General features: G+C 41.9%; 1 protein-coding gene across 3 annotated transcripts in view; it reads left to right on the top strand.

Annotated features, from left to right (window-relative positions):
- Positions 1-16,976, top strand: part of Man1a1 (mannosidase, alpha, class 1A, member 1) — a 176,268-nt gene that overhangs the window by 134,223 nt on the left and 25,069 nt on the right. For all 3 annotated transcript variants that reach the window (XR_015644657.1, XM_087597189.1, NM_001033656.1), the window contains 2 exon segments: positions 11,136-11,259; positions 12,353-12,446. Coding sequence is in view for 2 of the 3 variants with exons in the window: in XM_087597189.1 (XP_087453315.1) it covers positions 11,136-11,259; positions 12,353-12,446 (218 nt within the window). In the remaining variant the exon portion in view is untranslated.

Here is a 16,976-nt window from a genome sequence, read left to right as displayed (position 1 = left end):
ATTCTATCCCTTTAAGGAGATGGACTCTATGGAGAATTCCTCGTGTACCCCTAAAATATCCTTCCTACTGGCCAGATGAAAGGCACAAGTCTTTTTAATGTCTTTAGCCGAGATACTTTCCTTAGCCTTTGAATTACTCTTATTTTGCAATCAAATTGTATTTAAAGTATTTCCACTCTGCTTTTGTTTATGATTGTTACTGTAAATCTTGCTAAAAGCAGCCAAAAAGACTCATACCGCTATAGCATTGACTACTGGGCTGCGTTGGAAATTTGTACATCAGATTTGAAAGAAATCTACCCCCGTTTAAATGGCAGCAAAGTATTGGGGTTTGAGCAAAGCAAACTCAAGTTTTGTTTTGTTGTTTTGTTTTTGTTTTTCTAGACCATAATTCAAATGCTTTGTAACTTGCTTCCAAGTAAAGTTTGCATTCCCACATAAAGCGTTTATAAACATAGTCTTTATGTTTTTATCTTAGGATTTTTGTTTGCATACAAAGGGAATTGTCCATTAAACATTGGAAATTTATAGCAAAGAAATGAAAACACTAAGATGTTGCTTTTTAACCTAAAGGACTGAGCAAGTTTTTTCTTTTGTTTTGTTTTTTAAATTACACAAATGCCCAGTTAATGAGCAGCTGGACATGTGTAGTACATGTCTAGTACATGTGTAGATTACAGTAGGGTAAGCTTTAGAAGGAAGTTGTTGGTTTGGGATCATTAAACTTTAAATGTATACTCTCTGCACTGTAATTCCCCACATGGGACTTTATTGTGAAGACCAAACTCAGTGCTGGACCATAACCCCAGTTTTCTTATCTGTCTCTGGCATTGGCTGCTAGTCCAGCCCCTGACCTGTCTGCTACCTGGAGTTTTCATATTCACTCCCTGTCTTGTTTTCATGCAGCTCCTTCTTCCTGTAGTCCATAGAATGAATTTTAAAATGCAGACCTGATTGGATCCCCACTTAAAATGACTTCCCATTGCACTCAGAATAAATCCCAGAACTTGGCCTCCTCCCTGCTGTTGGATGGCTCCCCTGGTGATCTTCTTTCCACACAGCCGGCAGTGTGTTCCTTGTGCAGTTGTGACCACTTGAGTGCATGGGGAAAGCCATGTCTATGGTCTGCACCAGCAGGTCTGTCCCATGGCCACCATGGACATCTCCCCTAACACAGGCGCTTTCCTGCAAATGAGCCCACAGAACCTGCCCACCGGACTCTGTCACATCACCTTGCTTTACTCCCTTCTTAGCATTTCACATTACTAGATAATTGTGCTATTTTTCACACTCGGCGTTCTGCTATTAACTGAAGTAGGTAATCTGAAATTCTAAGAATGTGCATTTTCCTCATGGGATCTAAGAAAGCATTCTCATTTTGAATGAGGAGAAAAATAGCCCATAAACACCGTTATTGTTCTTAAATTGACATTCAAGGAAAAATCAGGCACTTACTGCAATCTCAAGATACGTTGTGCCAGGAGTAGACCCAACATGAAGCCCTAGGCTCCTGCCATTCACTTTATTGCACAGCAGTCCTTCTCAAGTCAGAACTATGTGCAGACGTCATGTGGGCTTATTAGAGTTTGGAGTTCGCCCTTGCTTTCCCACACCCCTCAGTACCCTGCGTGTGTAACTAGTTGACATCTCCAAAGGTTAAATGTCAAATGTCAGAATTCCCACAGCCTTTGCTGTACACGTTTTTCTGGTAGCACATGAAGACATACACAACTCCATTCACCAAAAAAACAAAACAAAAAAAAAAAAAAAACCAACAAAAAAAATGCATGGAGAAAACTTGGTCTCTTTCGCTTCTGTTTTCTTCCTTATCGAAAGTTAAGTCCTTAAAAATATTTTCACGATACTGTCCCCATACCAGTTGCTGAAGCTTAGTTAGATTTTCAGTGTTTTTTCGAATAACATAAAGAATCCTTAATCACTGAAAAATGTGTAAACTCATGAACTAAATGTGGACGTTGCCCATCTGTAAGAAACATGTTAGCTGTGAGTAATAAATTTTGCTTTAAATACTTCCTAAATTTGATAGAAAACATTAAGGATTATTATGTTAGATGTGGATTAATGGATGCGATATATAAATTCAATAATTGTTAAACTTTGGCCCCCTTTCCAAGAATGTGTATGCAGAGGATCGATGGGGCAAAGGAAAGAGATGTTTTCTCCTGCCTTTGATCTTCCTCTCCAGTCAGGAGGTGAACTAAGCATGAAATCTTAAACACCCAAGGCGTCACAAAGCTGTGTGTGTTGTGATACATGGGAGACTGCCCGGTGACACTGGCTCGAAGTTATGTGAAGAGGGTCTTGAGGACAACTAGGGCCACCATTAATGGTGTCCTGGTAATTCATGTTCTGTTGAGAATATCTGTCTTTATTCTTGGGCTCTGGATTCTTAATTGACGTCTCTACACTTTGTCGTAATTTTCATCCAAAACTTTGGTTGTCAAACTATTTTATAACATACTAACAACCTCCAAAGTGTAAGCTGTAGGCAGCTCTCAATGCCAATCATCCCTGACCCCCTGAGTGTGTGTGTGTGTGTGTGTGTGTGTGTGTGTGTGTGTGTGTGTGTGTGTGAACACAACCCACCTGAGTGTCTCTTTGACCTGGAACTTCAAGTGGACCACACAGTGACCTTCCCTGTCAGGGCCAGACAGGAACCCACCTGTCTCCATCTCCCATGTGCTCAGTACGTCACCACGTCCAACTTTTTACATAGTTCCTAGGGATCCAAACCTGGGTCTTCATACTTGGAAGGCAAACACTTTACCAACCACAGCCCTTCCCCAGATCTGTCTGTTCTTACCACAGACCAGGCATGTACCGCATATCACTTCCACATGAAGATTCAAATCTAAAGAAAGCCACCATTTTAAATCATAAGATGGTTTGATTAGTGGTTCTGTTTCTTTTCTTGGTCATATTTCCTCTCTGTGTTAACAGAAGAGGCTAAGCTTATATAACGCAGCCTCAAAAGAACACCCTAATTACTAGCATGGATTATCTAAACATCATCTGTTTTCTTGAACCATGTTTGCAATGAATTTGTCATTTGAGAATTTCAAGAACGATCACAGTATTTACATTTTCTCACTATAGATTTTTCAATATTCTGTTTGCTGCTCTTGCCTTAAAAAACAATGTATTGCCCATCTTCTTGTGGCATCAAAGAAGGAATCCTTTTCCAATTACTCCCAAAAGTCTAATATCTGGGGAAAAAAACCGACAGTGAGGATCTGAGTTCAGCAATGAGGTATCAGACTGTTGGGGAGAAAACTGAGAAAAGCTCACTTTTCTAAAGATATAATCAAAATCCACTGGATAGCTCAAATAAAAATCTTAAGCAATGCTTATAGGAAAGTCAGAAATGATTTCCTCTCCCCCCAAAAAAACTATGTATTGAGCTTAGCTGACTGGACAAAAGCTTAATTGGCTTACACTTGAGACTTCAACCCTCAACACTTTCAGTGGAGGACAGATTGACTTTAAGGGTACCTAAGCATAGTTTCCACGGGGTCCAGTGTTGTGTCACACTGGCTGGCACAGAGTAAGCTCTCAGGAAGTTTGACTTGACTGGCTGGCTTAGTCCCACTCCCTGAGTTTGGCAAGGGACATCTGGAAGTATTTCTTTGTCAGACTGCTGAACGAAATTATTTAATAGTATCCTGATAGATCACAGAGCTTCCTGCAGAAAACTAATATTACGTCTGGCAAAACTGATAGCAAACTAGTCTTTCCCATAGCAATGGCTCCATTGCTACACCTATCCTAAGGTAACTGGGGCCCGACCTTCAACTCTAATGGAACAAGTATAATAGCCTTAGTTATTAAAACGGGGGTTAGACATGATCAGAGCATATCACATGCATTTATGGAAATAGCACAGTGTAGCTCATAGATTTTTACCATTGATCTGATTCATAATTACAAGGAGTACACACCCCAATCAAAGGTCATTTAAGTATAGAAATCAGTCAGCCAAGGTTGACTATGTATTTATTTTCTTTGGGTGTTTTTGTTACGCTTTTGTAGTGTGTGTGTGTGTGTGTGTGTGTGTGTGTGTGTGCGCGCACGCATGTATATACCTGGGTCTATGTATCTACCTGTGTGTATGTGTGTTTATGTGCTTATATGTATGCATACAAGTACCCAGTACATGCATACAGAAAACAGGACAACTTGTGAGTCAGTTCTCTCCTTCCTACACACTGGTCAGCAGCTGTTACCCACTGATCCCTCTCACAGACCTCTGTTTTGTATTTCAATTGTCAGGAGTTACCTATATAGTAACAATAAATGCCGTGTTAGATCATTCAAAATCAAGTTTGTGGTAGAAGCCAATGGGACATTTTTTGTTTTTCTTTAACAATTAATCATTCCTTAGGTACCTGTGTTTCTTGGCCGTGTAGGAAACTAGGGTTATGTTCGTGGCACAGATTAGGAATCTCTGTCCCTGAGGATCTTGACAGCTAATAGAAGTGAGAGGTACTGGCCGCTTACCCACCGAAGCAGGAAGAAACAGTGATGCAGAAACGGGAGAACTGTTAGATTCCTGGAATATCTGCTGATTACACAACGTATTCCATGGGTGACCCTCAGGTGAACAAACATAGCAACATTTGATTGCAATTTCACTGTCCTGAAGTGGTGGCGGTATGTGTAAAGGCAGAATAGTGGGACAATCGTATTAAAAATGCAAGCGTGTGAGAATTTGAAGGGGCTGACCGGAGAACCACGTGACTAGGGAGGGGACCATTTTCAAAGGATGTGCAATAGCATGGTTCTGTTCCATTCCGGAGTGTCTTGGTACTGGTGAACACCGGAGCTAATCTGCTCCAGCTTAAAGGACCTAGTGCCATGATTTATATCAGATGGAGTGAGGAAGTTTCCACAAGCTAGCACGTCTCCATGTGGCAGGACATCCGACTGGTCATTTGCACCTCCGTGACACAGTCTGAAACCAATCCTCTTTTCAGTTTACACAAGTAAAGTAGCATCTGCCAGGTGGAGGCTAGGCAGTTGTTTCTGCATGAAATAAGTTAGTTTGAAAAGGTACATCTAGACACATCATTGAACCAGCAATCGTGGCCAGAAATAAATGTCAATGTGCTTCGGTGCCCATTGCAAATGTTTTAAGTTTTAAGTGAGCCATACGAGCCAAAAGTAGTGGCATAGGCCTTTAATTTCAGAACTGGAGAGATCCAAGCAAGTGACTATGAGTTCAAGGCCAGCCTGATACATTCATTGGGTTCCGGGTCAGTCAAACCTACACAATGAGCCCTGGTCTCAAAAACACAAAACAGTAACAGAAAGTAAATTAATGAGAGTGTATCCACTAAGTAAGAAAGCACGCTCAACAAAAATAAGCGCATGCATCATTTGTCGTGGAAAGTGAATGGAATGTGTGACGGGTACTTAATACAACGTATAGAATATGGTTCTGGTTTTCATAACATAAAATAGAGGAATGTACGTGCCCACTCAGACACCCCACATGCACAAAAATGTCTTCCCATGAGGTTTTTGGTTTTGGGGGTTTTTGTTTTTGTTTTTTTTGGGGGGGAGTGGTGTTTTGTTTTGTTTTGTTTTGTTTTGTTTTGTTTTGTTGGTAATGTTTCTTGAACCCAATAAAATTCACCTAAGAATCCAGAGAAGGCTGATTCATCTAATCTCTGTTCCTTCACCTCACTTGGCACTGAGGTACTACCCAAGGGAGAAGTAGATAAAAGAAAGGTATATAGACTCTTGGGATCACAGAGGAAGATTGAGATCTTCTGTCTTTGTAACTGACAGCCCCAAATTTAGCCAGCGAAACACAAAAAAAAAAGAGTATTAAGAGTCAGAATAAATTAAAATATTCTAAAACAAATATATACGGTGAAATGGAGCAGAGTGTGACAAATTCCGAGTGTTATGTTGGACGCTTAGAGGTAGCAGCTGTGATTGTGAGTAATTTAGTCAAATGGTTTCCTGAGTCAGCCACTCTCCCCTGAGGGCGTAGTCCTCCCCGTTGGCTTTGTTGCGGTAGACATTGGGACAGTCTTTGCCTGTGTTAAGATGGCAACCCCCTGGGATGCAGCTTTTCCTGGGTTCTTGGCTCTCTGCACACCTCTGCAGGCAGGAGACATCAGTACACGCAGCCGAAGTCTCCCTATCTCTCAATCGATTAGCTTTGAGGGTACAGCTAAATGAAACAATCGTTGATGAAATTTCTAATTATTCTTTCCTGATTTGTGCTTCTAAAAAAATCCGATGGAGTAATGTAGAGTAATGCCAGATTAATCTCCTCTTTTTTTTTTTTTCACTCACTATCCCTGTGGGCCATTACATTTGCATGCTTGAGTAAGACTTTGGAGTAATATATAGGATGTGGGAAGGTTTTCTTCCAGAGACTGATGGTTCTGTCACCGCAAGGAGTAAACTGGATTACAGACTGTTGACTTAAAGGAAGTTTATTCACTGATCAGCTAATCAGAAATCATTCAGGCAAGAGGGCTCTTGAAGAGTATGGGGGTTTTTTTTCCTTATTTTTTTTTAATGAAAATTGCTCCCTTTCCCATTTTGCATAGCAAAGGAAGCCACAGGGAAGGGGGAATTGAAAGTCCTAGCTAATGGATACTGTGTAACTCTTTAATGCTTTGTTTATCTATTAATCTGACAGCTCTCAAGGCTCATTCCGGCTTGTTGTATTTGATCATGCTACATTGCTAACTACATGCGTTACTGACCCAATTTTATCGGGGTAGTGACAATAAAATACAGTCCTGTGGGGTAAGCTCCATTTAAGACTATGTGGAAAGGGTGGAGCATCAATCCAGAGGCTCGTCTAGCTATTTACATCATTACAGGCTTTAGGAAGAGTTAGCTTATCTCCCATGGGATTCAGACATAGTAGGATGGGTCATTAGTGGTGTGTTTTCTTCCTCTGACCCTATTACCCGTTATCCCCAGGCGACAGAAAAGGCACACTAGACCCACTGCAAATCAGAGCTACAAGGTCAGTAAATAATCACCCCTTAATGCTTTGAGAATGGTGGAATCAGGATGTATTGCCACCACTAATAAACTGTATAAAATCTATCAAAAAAAAATACTATTTCACGGGTTTCAAAGGAGCCAATGAGTCCAGTCTTTATTAAAGACAGTTTTCTATTTTCACTTGCTAAAGACAACTATTTTTTTTTGTTATGATAAGTTTTGTTTTCAAGTGCTGATGACCTTAGTAGAATATTGGACATTGAAGCTAAGTAAACATTAAAAGATACATATCAAATAATATTCCTCCTCAAAGTGGGGAAACACAAGTATGTGAAACTAGATGGCCAGTGCAGTTCAAAATTCTGTCCCAGGATTCTTTGAACCAATTTTTTGGCAGCTGCCCAGATCATGTTAATTGCCTCTTTGTGTATACATTTCTATACACTGATCATCATTTTGCTTAAGATGAAGATGTTATAACAAGGTTGGGAATATTTAATATTTAAACGGCCTTCCCTTTCAGACTTATCTTACAAAGCTAATAGTTTTTTTTAAACACAAGCTATTATTTTTCCTTTAACATATTTTTCTAGAAATATTACTCATGTTTGTATAAGGGGCCAGATGAAGAGTGCTACAACTGGGCCTTTAAAAATCCCCTGGCCACTCCTACAGATAAGAGTAATTTTGTACTGAAGAACTAGAATGTTCGGCTTATGATAGATTCGTCACTAGATTCAGAACAAAATGACCTTGTAACTAGGCTTGGTGCTTCGTGCCTGTAACTCAGACACTTGGGGAACAGTGGTCACAAGTTCAAAGTCAACCTAAGCTTCAACAGGAGTCCCAGGTCAGTCTAGGCTAGTCCCTGTCTTTTTTTAAATGCTAAATAATCTTAGAAAGGTTTTTGCTGATCCCTCTATGAGTGACAAAAATTTGGGTTTGACTTATGCGATATGCAAGAATAGACACTGTCACACAGGTCACTGTCACGTGGTACATTCCATTCACTCTCTAGGTGAACTGGCTGGTCTTTGTGCATTCGTCTAAGATCGAGATTGAGCTGTACCCTCTTGGGCTTCTTCAACTACTTTCCAGTTGCATATTTAAGAACCATCATAGCTATCCTCTTGTAAATAATTTGTACGGAAATACATTAATTCTCCATGCCGAGAGATAATCAAAGCCATTCTTTCATGTACACATTTATCATAAACCCAACGGCCTTTCTCATCACATAAATTACAGACAGCAAAGGTAGAGATGCTAAGTGCATTTGATTTTTATTTGGTTCATTGAGTTTGTTTAACTGGCACTTCGAAGTCAATGCCTCTGCATGTTCTAATCCCCTAAACTGAAAAAAAAAAAAAAAAAAATCAGTTCCTTGGATTCCAGGAAGTAGGCTGGACTTGTTCCTTCTCTAGAATGAAGCTGTCTGTCTGTCTGTCTTACCCTGATATGACCTTATGTTGCAAATAAGTTCTTCCTGTTTCTCCTCAATGGAGGATTTTGCATTCCTGCTCAGTAGGAGTTTGCCTTTAGCATGAAGTAGAAACGTTGATACGTCCTGACAACAAATGGCCAATTGCTTCATGCGCTGGCCACTATTAACCAAATCAAACTTTACATTCCGTCTGGATAACTCAACATTCCTTTTATTAAACTCACTGTGAAGTAAGGAGAAGCACTGACTCCAAGAATTGAACATTTAGGACATTGTCTAAAATCAATGAATGCAAGCTTTTAGTTCCCTATGTTTCCTTTCATTAGTTACGTCAACCATACTCCTGAGCTTTGAAACAAAGCCTGAACGTGGCTCTAAATGGATACGGAATAAGAGTGAGGCAATAAGAGTGAGGGAATAAGAGTGAGGGAATAAGAGTGAGGCTGGCCCATGGTTTCCGGTGCCCAGCTTCCTCCTCATTTAGGCTCCACATTCTTCAGCAGCCTTGCTCTAGAGCCAAGGACAGGACCGACGAGGTTTCCCTGCATAAAAAGGGGTAGCTTGAAAGTTTAAGGAGCACCAAGAATACTTAAAAAAGAATCTATGTTCAAAACAGGAAAGCCAGCCTTTCAGCAGACTTCAAGTGCCAGGCTCAGGTATGACAGTCACTGTGCCTGCCACCCCTCTCCCTACATCGATGAGGTCAGGCCCTGCCCTAGGTAACTTCTGCTGTGGGCATGAGGCCAGCTTCAGCTCCTCACTGCTTTCTCCTCCCTAACTTATTCTTTAACTAAACTCTGGGCCGAGAGGAGGCATCCTGTGATGCCCATGATGCTGTACTACACATCCGTGTGGGACATACTCTAAGAACTCCTCTCGCATTTACCTTGGCATTGACATACAATACTGGACTTTTTTCTGCTCAAATATTTGCCTCCTAATACTCTGTACAGCCTTTGAGGGAAACAACTTGTCTCATCAAGCTTGTAACCCAGTGTCATTCATTGTCACTACTGCATAGCAAATAACGTGCAATAAATGCAAGTCTTAAACCAAAACCAGGATGTGCATTTTCAGGTATAGGAACTGAAATTATCAGTCAGATGTATGTTTAACTTTATTTGAATTATCATATATGTCTTGAAGATTTAAGTGTTTCTCTCAAAACAAACTGTACCCAAAAGTCTGATTATGTCCCAAGAGCCATTTCATGTTTGGGACTGGGATGATGTCTCAGTGGATAAGAATACTTGATGCACAAGTGTGAAGACCTGAGTTCAAATCCCACCACCCCCACAAAAAGCTGTCTGTGACTCCATAGTTCAATGGCCCCGGTGCTGTGGTGAAGCAGAGACTACATTAGAAATCTCTGGGCTTTCTGACCGTCAACCTAGCTCAGGGTTCAGCTGAAGACCATGTCTCAAAGGCAGTAAGGCAAAAAGAGCGATGTGTACCTGATGTCCCCATGGCATTTTCACTTAGGGATACATGCACCAACGACATGAACATGTTTATGCTACATACAACACACATTAAAAAAGAACTCTATTTAGAAAGTATTTTTTTTTTAGATAAAACATCCAGCAATATATTTGCAGCTCATGCCTTTAAGGTTTATATAACAGAATTTTATATTCTTAAGCATAGATTAAGTAAGACAGGCAGTGAGTCAGTGCCTTAAAAAAAAAAAATAGATAAAATTTACGGAAGTCTAGTCATTGGAGGCAGGATTTGGAAAAGGACAGAAGTTCTTAAGTAAAGAATGTTTGAAATTTAACTCCTATCCAAGTAGATTTTAAAAGATAATGCGACTATCTAAAATTCCTGCAATCTCAATTAAATGGTTGCAAAGCTGTATGCGTGGGTGCTACATAGCCCCTGGACCTTCCACGTAACTGTGTTACCTGAAATATATTTTGGATTTTCTGGTTTTAGTCAACAGTGAGTGTCAGGTGGAAAATAGGAGTCAAAGGAAAAAAGAAAAAAAAACAACTATATGATAGTATGTTACCAGAGTCCACTCTTTTTTTTTTATCTTTTTTAACTTGGGTATTTCTTATTTACATTTCGATTGTTATTCCCTTTCCTGGTTTCCAGGCCAACATCCCCCTAACCCCTCCCCCTTCCCTTCCTTATGGGTGTTCCCCTCCCTACCCTCCCCCCATTGCCGCCCTCCCCCCAACAGTCTAGTTCACTGTGGGTTCAGTCTTAGCAGGACCCAGGGCTTCCCCTTCCACTGGTGCTCTTACTAGGATATTCATTGCTACCTATGAGGTCAGAGTCCAGGGTCAGTCCATGTATAGTCTTTAGGTAGTGGCTTAGTCCCTGGAAGCTCTGGTTGCTTGGCATTGTTGTACATATGGGGTCTCGAGCCCCTTCAAGCTCTTCCAGTTCTTTCTCTGATTCCTTCAATGGGGTCCTATTCTCAGTTCAGTGGTTTGCTGCTGGCATTCGCCTCTGTATTTGCTGTATTCTGGCTGTGTCTCTCAGGAGCGATCTACATCCGGCTCCTGTCGGTCTGCACTTCTTTGCTTCATCCATCTTGTCTAATTGGATGGCTGTATATGTGTGGGCCACATGTGGGGCAGGCTCTGAATGCCATCCCAGAGGTGTGAGCTTTACAATGTCAGCCACTTAGAACCTTGGAAAATGGGACCCACCTGACCCATAACTTCTCCTGTTTTTCCTTCCATAGTGGGATCGGACGTAACTGGCCCTGGGCCTCTGGAGGCAGCAGTATTCTGGCAGAATTTGGAACTCTCCATTTGGAGTTCATGCACTTGGCCCACTTATCAGGAAATCCCGTCTTTGCCGAAAAGGTAAGTCTTGGAAGCACTTGTGCAGAGCATGGGAAAGGAAAGAGTGTATGTCTGTGGGACACTTTGTAACTCGCCTCATTTCACCTGACCAAACTCAACCTAGTCTTGCTGTGTAACTGGTGGTAAGAGGGCCCACCTTCCCCCACGTGGCTTGCTGTACAGTAAGGAAGTTGCTACCTGTGTGAAATTTATTCCATCTAAAAATAGGTAGTGCTGTATACACTGTATGAAGTACATGTGGGAAAGGCTAAAGTGTTATACAAATCAGCTTTTCACTTTACCTCTTTTAAGCAAAATTCCTTGACAGAGTTATATTTCACTTTGTTGAAATTCTGCTCAAGCACTTTCCAGACCATCTGACTACCACAGTACACAGCCCTGCCACCTCACCTGTACCGCTGTCCTGTCCATCTTCTCCTCAGAGAATGCACGGTTCCATAGCAAAGAGATTCCTAGGGGAATGGCTCACAGTAGAGCCTTATTTCTAACATTGTGGTCACCAGCAGCATGTCTGCAGTTAGGAGTTAGACCAGGAAGATTCAGTCCTAGTTCTCTTGGCTTATAAATGCTCCCATAACCTCTTGTTTGTGCCTCTCCACCACAAGGGGTTGGTGGGGATGGGGAGGGAGAAGACTTGCCCTCCTCAGTGTCCCTCAAAGCCCCATCTCCCTATACCCTTGCGTTGAGTAGGTAGAACTCAATGAGGGAATTCTCATAATTCCTTTTCTTTTTTTCTACACCATTTGTCTTCTGTTGACCTAGTATTTATATTTGTTTATTTTCCATATCATCCTATCCAAAAGGCACAATTCTAAAAGAGTGGTTTTGTGCATTGATATAGCCTTAACATGGAGATGGGAGGTCTCAATTTGGGGTCTGAGGTTCTAGATACCTATGACTATATATACTGATTCCTATTACTTTTTTCTGATAACAAAATTCTGAAACATTTTATGAAGGTTCCTTCTTACCCTGCAGAGAGAGAGAGAGAGAGAGAGAGAGAGAGAGAGAGAGAGAGAGAGAGAGAGAGAATGACAGTGGCATGTGAACTTTTTCTTAGATTTTTCACATTATCATTCCTTTTCCTCTATAGGTAATGAATATTCGAACAGTGCTGAACAAGCTGGACAAACCAGAAGGCCTTTATCCTAACTACCTGAACCCCAGTAGTGGACAGTGGGGTCAACGTAAGTCCAAACCTGAGCATTCACTCTTGCAAGCGCAGTTCTTGTCGAGGAATATTGAAAAAGGGGAGAGGATCTTAACCAGCCTCAGAAAGCACGCTGCAGGGGAAGCAGACAGCTTGTTTTCCACAGAAGGCTGGAGTCGGATGATGTTGTTGTAAGCATATTGGAAACCAACCTTCAGAAAAGGAAGACCTGGCCAGTGTGGTGAGGATTTCCACTCACAGCAGGTTGGCTGTGTGGTGATGACAGTGCAGATGGCAGTGCTATTCTGCCCAGGTGGTAGCTAGACCACTCCATTTCTAGCACTTTCTACTTTGACTTGGGGAATTAGGAGCTCAGACATAGATCTTTCTCTTCATAAATTGTAAGTACCAGATAAGGATTTCTTGTGAGTGACTTACCTTCAGAACAGAAATAAGTGTCAAACACATATTCTGATGCCAGATACCCCACTTCAGGACACTTTCAACAGAGGTATAAAGACTTGGAGTTTGTAAAAAGAAATGTTCTCAAACCAATTTGGAAAGGCCGTGATGCGTTAAGTATCAAATGAAAGCAGTTGAGTTACCCAGCTATGTCGAAGGCGTTAAATTTGTAATCTAATTTTGGCTTTTTAAAAATGTATATCAAATAACATATTCTTAGATAATTACATCTCACTATTCTTTTAGAAGTACTTCTTCTAAAGAACACATTAGTGGGGGGAGCATGCTAACCCCCATGTCTCCTGTTGGTAACTGAGCCTACATCTAGAAGCCTTAGCCCCGTAAAAAAAGGCTCCCACCCAGTGTGGCCTACAGATTGCTGGAAGTTCCACACACCTTTCATGGGCCCACAGAGTTAAAAGTTTATAAATCCGGAGACAACTTGCCTTCTTCCTGTACATGTTTGCATTTATAATGAGTGGACAGTGGCGGGTAACACTGGTTGGCTGTGTAAAAACCAAGGCAAACACCAAAGAGTACTAATCTTCAGTGTCTTGTCTACCACAAAGTAGACCAGTCTCCCTTGTGCATGTTCTCATGAAGCAGAGGAATGATTTTGACTCAAGTAAACACCAACCTGTGCATTATGGCGAGGTGACCGTGTAAGTGACATAGTCCAACAACACTTAGCAAACGCAGCTTAGCGAGGAGCGACGCATTCCGGCTCGCATTCCGGGGTAGCCTATTACGGGGCAAGAGCTTGAGGAAGCCTTCAGAGAGATGTTCCGCCTGCTTTGTTCTTTTTATTCAGTGTGGAACCCTCTCGCACTGGATGGTGCCACTCGCACTTAGAGTGAGTCTTCCCACTCCAGTTAACTCCTGTTAGGAACTCCCTTGCAGACATGCTGAGACGTTCCTCTCCTAAGTGGTTCTAGATTGCCGAGCTCACCATCAGTGTCAGCCATTCCAGTAATGACCACCGGGAGAGGAAAGGAAAGCATTTCTGACACAGCATATGGTGGTAGAAATCACGTATTTCAAGGTTGCGCTATTACCAACATGATTGCTTGCCCTGGGATGATTGTGACTATCCTTTCATGAGTCACCATCTTTACTCAAAAATACAACTAAAAACAACCGGTTGTTCGGACCTGGCTGGAGTTGGTTCTTGAAAATGAAAAGCTACTGTTTGTAAAAGTGGTGGTAAAATTTGAGTTTCTAAATAAGAGTTGGAATTCTAGAAGCCTTGTCTATCTCACCATGAGCTTGCCTCCATTAGTTGTCTGATAATATTGGTGGTGACCCTAACAAAGGTGGTTTTGTCTTTGTTGTGTAGTGGAATGTGTGCAAACTTGGAAAAGAAAGGGAAAACCAGTCATTTCCAAACAAGCGGTGTGGGCGTAGGCCTTAACCAAAAAACCCAATGATAACAAAAAGATACGCAATTGACTTGAATGTAACAGAGTAGAAAAGTTCACGGAGAGGCTGGAGAGGGTGACTCCACGGTTAAGAGAGCTTGCTGCTCTTACAGAGGACCCAGGTTCAGTTCCCAGCACCCATCTAATGGCTCACATTGCTTATAACCCCATTTCCAAAGGACCAGACATTCTCTTCAGCACAATGGGGACACTGAGCGTGCACCTAATATGCATTCATGCATGCAAGCACTCACACATAACAATAAAATACGGCTTGCCGATATGATTCGTAACCCTGCATTGTGGAACTTTAACCTTTTAAATACTACTTGTTAGGTTTTGTTGTTATAGCTAAATGTATACTAAGAGAACTCCATGTGTATGACAGGGCTGTACTCCTGTGTGTGCATACAGGTGCATGTGTGTGTGTGTGTGTGTGTGTGTGTGTGTGTTGGCCTGGGCCTCTGGGAGCTATCTGGACAGGAATGTACTTGTCTCTGACTTCCCAGCTGCTGATATTACAAGCACGTGACACTACGCTTACTTTTCTTTTTAATGTGGGTTCAGAGAGCTCCAGCGCAGGTCCCCATACTTGTATGATGATCTGGCGAGCGCTTTATCAGCTGAGCCCCGGCTCCAGCCCCTGGATGGGCGATGAAGATATGCTTCCTTTGCTGCAGCCGTAAAACTGCATGAGACACTTCTCTTTGTATACTTTAGCCAAAGCAAAGTATACTCATGGATCAGAGTTGGATCAGGCATGAAAATCTAGCCAGGAAAGCAAACGTTAAGGAGATTGGGGGTGGGAATAAAATAACGTTCATCTTCCCACTGAGGTGCTTGATTTCTGAAATGACATCTCTATGAATACTATCACTTGTCATTATAACTGTTGCTTTCAGTGTGCCGACAGCAATCTTACTGAGTTCTGTCTCAGCACAAAGGGCCCTGAGACTAACCTGAAACCTGTAAGGCCCACAGAGGATTGCATACAAGACGGTTAGATATAATTTACCGAAAGGGTGACCAGTGCGAGAGTTCTTCTCCTGAATATTGCAAACAGTTGGAGAACAGTCTGTATGATCTCTGGCTTCCTCGCTTTAATTTAGGACTCAGAAGTCACTCAGAAGGACACTAAGAGACACCAGGACACTGTGACTCCTCCTGCCCAGTCACCTGTACACATAGATTTGGCTCAGATTTCCGGGACAAATTGTCTTTTACGTTTGTACTGCTTATCAGCCGGTTTTCTGATGGAAAGCAAACAGGCCTGCTGAGTCTCGCGCTTGCCCTCTCCCGTCCTCCATCCTGTGTTCCAGCCATAAGGAAGAAACACTTTATTTCTATTTCTCTTGGCCATAGCTGGGCTTCCCCTTATGCTATTTCCTCAACTCCTTTATCTAACTTCTCCACTAAGTTCCAGAACACATACCTGTTCTTCCAGAAGCTTCCTCCTTCAAGGGTCTGTTTGGAATTTGTTACCACACCTCTGCTTCTTTCTCTCCAGTTGGACAGTGTGGGTTATTTCTGCCCAGCGTCCCTTTCCTGCTGCCTCCTGCCCATCCTTCTTCCTAGGGATTCAGAGCTTTCCAGGTTGGTAAACATGCCATGGGTGTGTTTGCTAAACCAGAACACAGTACTTTGTTCTTACTCAGTGACTGTGTGCTTGAATGCTTTCTGCACTGGGGTGTGTTATATCTGACCTTTCATTCTCTCAGCGATGGTTCTATTTACCCTTCTGTAAAAGTCGTCCCTGCGTCTTAGCTGTAGTTAAAGAGCATCCCATCCTCGCCATGGGAGGGAAACGGGCTTTGTGATCATTGCTGCTAGATGTGACAGGTGTGTGTGTGTGTGTGTGTGTGTGTGTGTGTGTGTGTATACGCATGCAGTGCCGTCTGTGTGTGTTTGTATATATGTGTCTGTGTTTGTGTGTGTGCGTCTGTGTCTGTGTGTGTCTGTGTGTGTCGTATGTGTGTATGTGTGTATCTATGTGTGTGTGTATGTGTGTGCGTGCAGCGCTGTGTGTGTGTCTGTGTGTGTGTTTGTGTGTATGTCTGTGTGTGTATGTCTATGTGTGTGTCTGTGTTTCTGTGTGTATCTGTGTATGTCTATATGTGTATGTGTGTATGTGTGTTTCTGTGTCTGTGTGTGTGTCTTTGTGTGTCTGTGTCTGTGTGTTTCTTTGTCTGTATGTTTCTGTGTGTGTGTGTGTGTATGTGTGTGTGTGTGTGTGTGTGTTGAGTCACTAGTAGCACTGAAACTGCTGTAGATAGAAGGTTATTAAAAATTAAGGGAAATGATTATTTGATCCCCATGTTTTTTTGTTTTTTTTTGGTTTGGTTTTTTTTGCTATTTTGCTGTCATTTTGTTTTGTTTTCCTTTGTTAGACATTATACTAGAAATCTGTGTGTGGGGCCTATTCCTACCAAGAATAAAAACGGTAATCAACTCTTTAGAGAAGAACACGAGATTTGAGTGTCTGCTCATTTAGAACTGTTAGGCTTGAAAATACCAAATTTTTATTTTTCTGGAGGTTGGTGGTCCTGTCCTTCTGAAGAATCTTCTGTCCTATACCTACTAAGAAGCTACAGGCAGAACTCTGTTCCACACAAACTATCACCCGGACCTAGGAAAGCTCAACGGATGAGATACTAAGTTATCAAAAGCACCACGTACCTCTTTGTTCC

This window comes from Rattus norvegicus, chromosome 20, assembly GCF_021556685.1.
Source record: "Rattus norvegicus strain SHRSP/BbbUtx chromosome 20, alternate assembly SHRSP_T2T, whole genome shotgun sequence".
In the NCBI taxonomy this organism is placed as follows: domain Eukaryota; kingdom Metazoa; phylum Chordata; class Mammalia; order Rodentia; family Muridae; genus Rattus; species Rattus norvegicus.
The sequence above is the reverse complement of the archived record's forward strand: the minus strand, read 5'-3'. Positions and strand labels throughout refer to the sequence as shown.